Source organism: Syngnathus leptorhynchus, chromosome 5 (assembly GCF_054491065.1).
Source record: "Syngnathus leptorhynchus isolate UIUO chromosome 5, UIUO_Slep, whole genome shotgun sequence".
In the NCBI taxonomy this organism is placed as follows: Eukaryota; Metazoa; Chordata; class Actinopteri; order Syngnathiformes; family Syngnathidae; genus Syngnathus; species Syngnathus leptorhynchus.
Genome location: NC_141199.1, coordinates 17,388,238 through 17,398,939, shown reverse-complemented (window position 1 = coordinate 17,398,939; position 10,702 = coordinate 17,388,238). Strand labels below are relative to the sequence as shown.

Here is a 10,702-nt window from a genome sequence, read left to right as displayed (position 1 = left end):
CATTCAAGTTTAGGTTGGGTTTCAAGCCTGGCTATGATGATGGTTTTCAGCTAGGGCTAAGATTTAGTAGGGCTTGAACAAGATTGGGGTCGTTTAGCCTAAAGGTTTATTTTCAAAAACCAAATATGGCCTCTTGAAAAATGTTTCCCACGACTGATGTGCGTACGTGCGGGGTTGAACGGGTTGGCTTCAAGTGTGAAAAGGAGGAAGAAGCTCTGCGCTTGCTCACCGATTGAGATCTGGACCGATTCACATCCACCACCCAGCTGGTGAGCAGCAAGTATGAGACGGATTTTCTTTTTGCTCTTCGGCGTACAAGGTAAGACTCGTCTGTATTTTAGCACATTTTCAAAGGCCTGAAAATGGGATTGTTTCCTGCAGCGTCTTTGCGAAATGTGTCCTTGTTGTTGTCACACAATCAGGACAAACTATGGATGGAATCAGAGATGCTTGCAAACACCAAAATATGCTCATTCAGCAATTTATGGATCCTGCTGTCGGTCATTTTACCCGGAATCCATTATTGAGATGTTTCAAATATTTGCGTTCGAGGACGAAGGTAATCCTGGTCCTTCTGATCTTGCTTTGGAATTCTACATATGAACTTCAAATGTGGATTCAAAATTGTGATGGATCGATTGCTCGGATTGAGACGAGTCGCTTCTCCGTCGCGAGCCGATTGGGGCAATCAAACGGAACGGACCTCGACGATTCCTCTCGACTCTCGGCGGCGCGACCTGGCTTTCACCGCTATCTGCTAGTCACTTCCCGTTCTATCAATCATCCGCCCACACAGTCGCCGCAGAGACGTATCGCGATCTGAATCACGTTGCGGGATCGGCAACTCGACTTCTAAGACCATGTTTGATCTTCACCCCAAAAGACTTTGTTGTTTGTGAATTTCAGTGGTCCAAGTATTGGCGGGACGAGCCTGGGGAGGAACTTACCCTTGGAATAAGATTTGCGCCCTGATAGGAGCAAAGGCCAACCTTCGCTGCTTCTTCACATATCCAGAAAAAATAGACGGCCAGGAAACCATTGTCCAGAAGACGCAGTGGTTCATCGAAGAACACCACGACCAGCCTGAAGATCTGAACTCGGACCCCGACTACGCCGGCCGTCTGCACTACGACTGTTACGGCCACCGGTGCGGATTGACGATCACCGAGCTGAGAGAGAGCGACTCGGGCACGTACAAGTTCAGATTCATTACCGACCAATGGGACGAAGGAAGATACACCGTCATGCCGGGAGTCAAGCTCACCGTCACCGGTACGGATTCCCGTCGGAACCACCCACAGAGTCAGATTCAGATTCGCCAATGGGGCAAAGTGGTTTAAAAATGGCCGTTCAAACGAGTCAGATGAGTCAAACGAGTCGTAAAGCAGTCCCCTTCTTTCTCCCTCACAAATGCAGATCTCAGTGTGCAATGGTACGGAACTCATGTCAAGTCTCTGAGCTGCGTCAGCAAGTGCAGTCTGGGGCCGTCCACTTCCTACGTCTGGTTTGAGAATGGAGAGGAAATCCCAGAAGAAAACTCACAAGTGTACACACCCGCTCCTGACTCGAAAAACAGCTTCTCGTGTGCCGTAAAAGGATACCGCCAGCTTGTGTCTCCTCCGATGTGTGAGTCGCTGCTCAGGCGTGTAGCGCTTAGCATCAGGCTAATGCTAACTTGCTGGTTCAACCTTTCAGGCGTGTCCCGAACTTGTAACAAGGTGCATTACGACACCAGGAGCATCTGCGCCCTCAAAGGCGCCTCGGTGGACATCAATTGCACCTACAGCAGTTACGACCGGGTCAAGTCCAAGTTCTGGTTCAGTCCGGATCACAAACACCTGTGGACGAACGTCTCTGTGCCTCAGGACCTCCGGTTAGAAGAGCAGTATCACGCTCGTTTCGAGTTTCTTCTCCAAGTTGACGGACATTCCACTCTGAGGATCAAAAATGTGATGGAGAGTGACGCCGCCGAGTATCGCTTCAAATTCACCTCGCGGGATTTTGAATGGACGAGTAGTTTACCGGGAACCGATTTGAACGTCGCAGGTAAGTTCAAATGTGATTCAAGGGACGGAGGTCTCCAGCCGTGAAGCTAATCTCACCCGCAGCTGTGCAGGTACGCGTGACCGGCGGCGTCCGAGTGGAAAATTCCAGCACGGTGGCGCCGTTGTCGTGTCACAGCAGCTGCAGAGCGTCAACCCGTTTGACCTTCTGCCTGGTGCTGAACGGCGACCCAGTGGCTCGCTGCTTCCCTGACCACCCCCCCAAACATCTGCAAATGGTTTTAACTCCTGGAGACTACGTCACCTGCCACGTAGAAGGACATCCACTCAGCATCTCACCTCGCCTGTGTGAGTTCGAGAAAAAAATAAAAGAATAAATATCCCGACTGGAGTCGAATCGTCCCGATTCGATCCGAGTCAAACGAGCCACGTTGTTGCCTTCTTCTCCCGCAGATGCTCTGAGCTCCCCCTCGGTGTCGCCGAGTCATTTTGGTGAGATTCGAGAAGGTGATCGGCTAACTCTAAAGTGCACCAGCGTCAGCGCTTTGGCCGAACACCGCTGGCACAAAAAGACGGGACCGGCAAACCACCAAATGGTCGGAAAGGGACCGCAGCTGCTCTTCAGCTCCGTCAAGTCTTCAGACTCAGGTGAATATTTCTGCACTGCGGAGAACGAGCTGGGGAAGGCCACGTCGCAAAGTGTGGAGATTGACGTCAGACCATCAGCGAGAGTATTAAACATCATTAGGTTGAGCGTGATGTTTGTGCTCCTGATCCTGGTGCTCCTACTGGCTCTCTGCATGAGGTACAAGAACAACTATTTGGTCTTCAAAATATGCGTCATACTCACTCGTGATCTCCACGTGTGCAGGAAAAAGACGTGGTCCTCCTCCAGACTGCGACCAAACGAGATCCGACAGTCCAAAAAGGTGATGTATGAAATGGAAGTGCTGCAGACTGATCCTGATCTTTGCAACCATGTCTCCTCAGAAGGGCCACCATGTGGACTACGAGAACATCAACGCTTCAGCGAAGACACGCAAACATTAACAGGAGGACACGCTGTGAAGGATGTCTCGACTTTGCCAAATAAAACTTTTCTTTATACACAAATATGTTTCGTTGACATGGCAACAATCTGACTGGACATCATTTGAAGTTTTTTTTTTACTTTTCTTTTTTTAAACTGTACGGATTTTCCGTCAACTGATGCTTTTACAAATAAACTTGTCGTGCCTGTCAAAAGTTTAAAAAGGTCTAATCTAGAAATCAAAATAGAAATCAGTAGTCAATCCCAAAGTCAATCTGGAGGTCCAGATGATCAGTTGAGGTACCAATTCTGCTCCATCTGGGCTTGTCTTTAAGTTCTTCAAAGGTGCCAAGTGTGGGCGGACTCCATCCTTCCTTAACGAGATTTGCGACCGCAAAGTGGAGCACGCCGACACACTAAGAGTGTCAGTGGCGTGTTGAGCCGCCATATGGTGGCGTAATCCCGCCCAGGTGGTCCCGTCGGCTCCAATTAGACGGCGAGAATCTCCGGCTCATCCGCCGCCTTTTTTCTATGTTTGCTTTCTGACCCGTCGGCTTTGAGAATGGAGACTCATCTTTCCTTCATTTGTGTCCTGAAGGTCCACTCGGCAAAGTCTCCGAAGAAATGATTCAACGACATGTACGCTAGGAATTTACAAGTTCCATCTTGGTTGATGGTGGTGAACTACAGTCACTCACTGTCTTGACCCCATTACATAGTCAGCTGGTCACAATTCTGTTCCCCCACCAGACATCGGATCTTCTTCCACCAAGCCTCCGAGAGCTTTTTGATTTTGTCAGGAGTGGTCCTCTTGAGGGTCCCTCTCCGGGGCCACTCGCTGAGGTCGCCGCTAAGGTCGCCGTCATCTCGGATGTGCCGGATGCTCGCCAGGATGGCGCAATCAAAGGCTTCCTTCAGGTTCTTCTGGGTCAGCGCCGAGCACTCGGCGAAGCCGGCGGCGCCCAGCTGCCGGGCCAGCTGCCGGCCCTCTTCCGAGCCCACCGGACGCTCGTGGCTCCGGGCCAGCCGGATCAGCACCTGGACGTCTTCGCGCAGGTCCAGCTGGGTGCCCACCAGGACGAGCGGCGCGCCGGGACAGTGGCGGCGGATCTCGGGAACCCAACGTTGGGTCAGATTGCGGAAGGAAGCGGGTCGGACCACGCTGTAGCACAGCAGGAAGACGTCGGCGTTTCGGTAGCAGAGCGGCCGGAGACGCTCCAGCTCGTCCTGAGAGGAACCAAACCGGATCAGAATAATTCCAAAATGGCCGACAGCCTGGCTCAATTCAACTCTTGACACTTTTATGCGGGTACAGTCAAAGGAAGAGCGTTTCCTGTTTCTCGATAAGACTGATTTTGTGATTGAGGGTTTCCTGTTTTGCAGTGAGTCATCAAAATTCACACACGTGCAATGATTAGAATCGAAATCTTTCGTGTCGAATACCAGGTAACGTGTTAGTTAGTAAGTAACACCAAGTTCCACCACTTTGGAAAGTCTGCCAAATTTCATATCATTCAGTGAAACAAATCAAAAAGTGAAGTTGGATGAGAAGTGATGACTTACATTGATGGATTCATCAGCGACCCCCCATTTCTACAGTGAGAAGAATACACGTTACAAAGGTGTTAGTGGCGTGAGAAAGGCCACACGGGTGGGCGTGTGTGTACCTGTCCCGCCGTGTCGCACAGCTGCAGTCCGATGGGCATCCCGTCCACCACCACCACGGCTGAGGAGACAGCGGAAAGCTTAGCGCTGAAGCTAGGCTAACATAGAATGGGGAATACAACTGGGAGGCATAACTCAAGAAAAATAAAATAAAATTAAGAATACAAATAAATATAAATAATAATAATAATGAGGTAAATCAATATATTGTTTATTAATAGAGGGGTAAATCACGGCCAATAATGGGATCATAAATCAATGTGATTATTAACGGGGGTCTTCAACTCATGTGTTTAACAGGGTCATAAATCTGATTAACCGCGGTGCTTAACATCTGATTAACGCCGTCATATGTTTGTCTAATTAATAATGGGGGTTATTCATCAAGGATTTGGGTTCATAATAGCAGTTACAAATGAGGTCCTAAATCATTTCCTTTTTAGCATCATCTGAATGGACATAGCAGCTGGTACCTGTGAAGTTGTCGAAGGCGGTGGGCACGTATCTGGCGGGGTACCCGTTGGTGGTGTAGCTGATGACCAGGCTGCTTTTGCCCACCGCGCCGTCTCCCACCAGGACGCAGTTGACGCGGCGCTCCGGCGCGGGGCCCGAACGCCGCCGCCGCCTCACGCCCAAATGCAGCGGGAAGTGGCGGCGGCTCGGCGGAGACGGCGGGGGGGCCGGCAGCGACACGCGCCGAGGCTTGGGGCCGCTCTCGTCGACGGGAAGCATGGCTGATGAACGACAAGGAAAAGCCCAAAGACAAAGAAGAGCGTTGAGTGTCAGAGCGCCAGCATCCTCCCCGCTAAAGTGTGTGTGTGTGTGTGTGTGTGTGTGTGTGTGTGTGTGTGTTGAGCTTTCTCCTGATTGGCACTCACTAAGGAGCTTATGGCGAGTGTACACGCACGCGCTTAGCAAACCGTAGCCGTCGTGTTAAAAATGTTCTTAATCATAACGTGTTATTTCATTGACCTTTGAACCTTTTCATGTCGCACTAGAGGGAGCCAACGCACTACTGCTGGTAGCAAACTTTGAAATGGATTTGGATAACTAGTTACACGACGACACAAATACACAAAAATGACGTCATCTACACAACTGACATTTATATCACTGATATCACTGATTGATTGCTCTCAAACTGATATCGACTCATACGCCAGGTTGGCGAGGGTGTGGCGCCCTCTTGCGGCCAATGCTCTTAATTGAACATTTTAACGGATGGGCGAAACATGCGCGCACACACACACAAAGTTGCCATTCGAGTCATGTCCACCCTTCCTCCCCTCATCTGATCAAATCTCATCAGAATCTCCGCAGAGCAGGCAAATACATTAAGTCAATTTAGAGATTACACACACGCGCGCGCGCGCCCGCACACGCACACACACTGCTTTCCTCTAGTCGTCTTTATGATGGGATCAGCTGAGAGACGCTTCCCCGTCCCTCTTTCCCTGGGGGGACGTGATGGCGGTGGGCCTCCATAGTTATGGCCCCGCGGCCATCTGTCAGCGTGCGCATTGACGCGGGCTCCAGAAGGCCGCAACATGTGCGCATTTAAATGGAGAGCGCAACTTTCCCAGGACACGCGGGCCTGACCCCGCCAGCCGCCATACCCCCGCACCAGCCAGCCAGCCAGCCAGCCAGCCAGCCAGCCAGCCGCCCGTCCCCCCCGTCCCACGACCGGGAGTGCCAGCCCTTATCAAACCCCGCCCACCTGCTCCTCCCCACAGGCACCGTGATGGTTTTCCACTTTTTCCATTTCCAAAAGCACAAACAACAATTCTAGTTGATTAGCGCAATCCCAAAAAAAAAAAAAAAAAAAGTTGCTCGAGCAGGAGGGTGAGAAAGCCATGTGGGGGTCAGCTGATTGGTAAAAACCGATTGTGTGAGTGTTGGGGGTTCCGAGGGGGGGGTCTAACAGGATTGCTCTTGTGTCTTGGCAGGACAATGGCAGCAGCAGGCTCTGTGGGGGTGGGGGTGGGGGGTCACACACTTTTGCTTTGGAGCTCGGTCAACAGGCGTGTGCCACGGGTGTCGCCACCCTTAATGCCCCCCCCCCCGCCCCCTTCCTCCTGTCCGGGCCACCATGAGAACGCGAGGACCCCGCCTTCCGAAGGGGGGGCGTGCCGCTTCTTATCTAAGATTGACAAGCCATCATTACAATCTTCATTAGACGGCAGCACATTGAAGCATGCCAGGGAAAAATACACAGAGGGGAGTGGGGGGGGGGCTGAGATGAGGGAGGGGGGGAGCTGATGGAATAAATAAAATGCTAATGTGGTTTGGTAAACAAGGCTGATGAATTAGGCTGGCTTGATGCCGGCGCAACTTTGCCACTGGGAACAAATTGGGGAGGAAGCTCATTGGCTTACCTGATCCGTGACACGTCACGCTGTCCATTCCGTCTCGCTCTCCTTCGCGTTCACTTTTAGCTTCCATGTTACCGCTGACAGAAGCAATTCATCGGCTGACCGATATGGGACCGAGCAGAAAAAATCTTGTTAGCTTACGGAAGCCAATGTGGATGTAACATTTTGGGACTGGCAAACTTTCAAATGTTCTTTGGAGCGTTGTGATGGGGCTGAAGGTGGTGGTGGTGATGGGGGGGGGGGGGGGGGGGGGGGGTGGACATGACGCTGCAGCAGTGGCAGCTGGCAGCCCAGCTTGCAGGGGCCATCTCGCCACAATGGAGAGCCTTCCCTCGGGAGCCGCTGATTTAGGACATGATTCTCTAGATCTGGACGGAGCGGCTCCCGGAGAGACCGAGCGAGGGAGCGACCGGCACCCTCCTCCCTCTTGACGCTGCCCCCCCCCTTCCCATCGTGCATAAGCTCTCTCCGGGGACAAGGAGCATTCCTGAGGTGTAGCACGCTATAGGGTGAAGGAAGGGGGGGGGGACACAATGGGGCGGGGGCAAGAGGGGGGGGGGGGGACAACAGGTGCGTGTGGATCCTCTGTCCCGTAGTGGCAGCTGAGAGATAGGAACCGGGGGCGATTATGGCGCCATTAAGCACCGCTGCCCCAGCAATGGGCTGTTGCGCCTCTTTTTCTGGAACAAAAAGACGCCTTTTCATGTGTAACCTGGTCTTCCGACAGACGCCCCCCCCACCCTGCCTTTCATCCACCCGGCCCAGGGAGCACCTGCCGCCCCCGATGGGCCTGGGGGGCTCCAACTGGGTCTACACCATGGACTCCACGAAGCAACCAATCAGAGGCGGGAAATATGGCGATGTCATCGCATGGCATTCTGAGTGGAACACCTCGGAGCACATTTCAAATGAGCAGTGGCGCAGCAGATTGTTTGGGACAGCGACTCAACACAACGCCTGTCTTGTCCTGGGGGGATAGGCCGTATTTGGTTACTGCACCCCCCCCCCCCCCCCCCATTGTGGGCCCGCTGGGCTCCCATGGAGGCTTGAAAGGCTGTTTGGGAGGTGCGGCGGGAGGGAGGGGGAGGGGGGGCAGGTGTGTGCATCTGTTCCAGTCAAGGCAGATGCTCGTGGTTAGGATAGAGACGGTGATTCAACACAGACAAGGGGGAGGCGGGACTTGGGGGAGGGGGAGGGGGGGGCAGGACTTCCTCAATCACACCGTCGTCGTTCAACATCTTCCTTCACCAAATCTATTTTGTGAAACTCATGTTGATAAAAGATGTATCCCATGAAATCCATTTCATGATTAGAATTTTTTTGAAATCAAGTGAAGCCCTTTGTGACTTTTTGTAATAGTGATATAAATATTTTTGATATTGCACGAAATATTTGATACATTTGAACTTTGTTACTTCTCACTGATCAAAAAGCAGAGCTCACTGTACTTTTGGTGGGATCGCCATTACGGTGCCGTAATGACGTCATCGTAAGGTTTGGCATTTTTTTTTTTGTAGAATTCAATCATTTTTGGGTGTGTATTGAACATGCGTGGCGTTTGCTTTTCAAAACATTGGCACGCGACTGGCCACGTACGGACCACGCCTACCCCCCCCGCGCGCAAAGGCGTCCCTGGGCCCCCACGCAATGACACCAGTTCTGCGTTTTCCTGCCGCACCAATTTCAACTCAGCACGTCTCGAGGAACCTCCTTCATGAATATGCAAACGAGTCGACTCTCGAGGAGTCCCGAATGTCAACAACCCAAAATAAGTGGAGCACCCTGCCTGCTCGTACGCATGCGCGTCATTACAAAGCGCACCTTCCATTGTCAAACATCACCAGCGTGGAATCACACGCCTATTGATATTCCCCGCAAGTGCACGAGCACATGCACGAGCGCGCACATACAAACACGCACAATCAGCCCTTCCCATCCTCGTCTCTCATCATATGATCGATATCGTGTGATAGGCGCCGTGTTTACGTTCCCACGAGTGACCATGTGGTGTCTCCTCTTCGGAGACCCCCCCCCTCGCCCCAAGCGCCCTCACCATATGGCCCCTGAGGGCCCATACCGTTACAGCTCCTTAACATGCTTGCAGTCGCGGGAAGCCGGACATTGGGACATAGAGGCGAGATTGAGGCACCCAGAGGGGACGGAGGTGGGGGCATAATTGGAGATGGAGGAAGCAAGCGGGTGGGTGGGTGGTGGGCTTCGGTGCTGTGGGCTCGTGGCAGATGGCGTGCAAGGGTCTGTCCGCGTCTGAAGGCGTGTCGTGGTCCATCGCTGAACACCTCCTAATGCCCCACGCAGACCCCCCCCCCCCCCCACACACACACACACACACGCTGGATACTCAATCGATGCCGATGAAAACGCATGAATGGTCGCTCGCTCGCGCGCGTACACGCACGCGCGCACACACACATAAACACGCTCACAGTAACATACGCGTGCACGAACACAATTTACTAATTTATGACCACACTAACACTGAACGCACTCACACTTTCACACACGCGTGCGCGTACACGCGTGCGCGTGCACGCACGCACAGACGCACAATCGCTCGTTCGCTCGCACACTGACCGAGAAACCAGAATAGAAAGTAAGGAAGCCAACTTGGGAGCGTTTTCGCCGAACCATCGCTCAAAACAAATATACAAGCGGAGTCGCTGGGGTCTGACGTCACGTGACGCCAAGAACGTACGGGGCAGAGACACCCTCGTGCACGCGCCAGATGTGTGCATGCGCGTGGAGTCTGTGGGGAGGGAGGCACGTGTGTTCGGGGGGTCGCGCCTGCCGGCCTGCCTGGGCCGGGCGCGCGCATGCTGTTGTGAGAAGAGCAGGTGCGAGCTGAATTAGCATACAGCTGAGGGGGAGGTTGAGGTGAAGGGGGGGGGGGGGGGGGAGGTCTCCTTGGCTTGCGCGCACACAATGGCACAAGTTCCCCCTCATGTTGGCCACGCGAGCCACATACACACAATGTACACAACGTACAATGTAAAGCTACACACGCGCGCATCGTGTTGCTTGCAAGCGCAACTTCGTTGAGCGCACAACTTTGGAATGTTTTGGAGCAAATAGGAAGAAGATGAGGAGGAGGAGGAGGAGGAAGAAGAGGGATGGAAAAAAAAACAATCAGACAAGCTTACAAGTTGTGCGCCAAGATTGTGAGTGGGTGTGTCTCTATTGAGGCAATAAACGAACTCTTTTGGGAAGTTTGAAGGCAACAAAAGGAAACCAAGACACATGTCAACCGTTTGGGAAGTTCTCACCAGGTTCACTAAGAAAAAAAAAACTCCTACTAATGTGCAGAAACATGTCAAGTCAGCTATGTGTGGAAGTTTGACAGATCTCAACACTACAAACTTCTCAATCGTGTGTGTGGGGGGGGGGGAGAATAAAGTTATTAGTAATATTAATTACATCTTAGAAGAAAGATGAGAAGTTAGAAGAGAACAAAAGGAAAGAGAAAAGGTGGTGGGACAACTCGTTTGGAAGTTCAGAAGACATCAACAACACAAACTCCAAAGACGTTTTCAAAGAGGTTCTCATCACCACCCCAATCTTATCCAAAGATGAAAAATGATCTATAAAGGTTCAAAAAATATAGAAATCATTAGACG

General features: G+C 52.1%; 2 protein-coding genes across 2 annotated transcripts; one reads left to right on the top strand and one right to left on the bottom strand.

Moving 5' to 3' along the window:
* Positions 1–282: 282 nt before the first annotated feature.
* LOC147057446 (uncharacterized) lies at positions 283–3,661 on the top strand. The gene is made up of 8 exons (XM_085911622.1): positions 283–319; positions 907–1,272; positions 1,417–1,626; positions 1,696–2,046; positions 2,109–2,351; positions 2,457–2,808; positions 2,875–3,067; positions 3,632–3,661. The coding sequence occupies exons 1-8, from the start codon at positions 283–285 to the stop codon at positions 3,659–3,661; spliced, it is 1,782 nt and encodes a 593-aa protein (XP_085767748.1).
* LOC147057445 (rho-related GTP-binding protein RhoU) lies at positions 3,244–5,430 on the bottom strand. The gene is made up of 4 exons (XM_085911483.1): positions 5,172–5,430; positions 4,701–4,759; positions 4,597–4,626; positions 3,244–4,260 (listed from the first exon to the last, which is right to left on the bottom strand). The coding sequence occupies exons 1-4, from the start codon at positions 5,428–5,430 to the stop codon at positions 3,745–3,747; spliced, it is 864 nt and encodes a 287-aa protein (XP_085767609.1). The 3' UTR covers positions 3,244–3,744.
* Between the last annotated feature and the right edge of the window lie 5,272 nt (positions 5,431–10,702).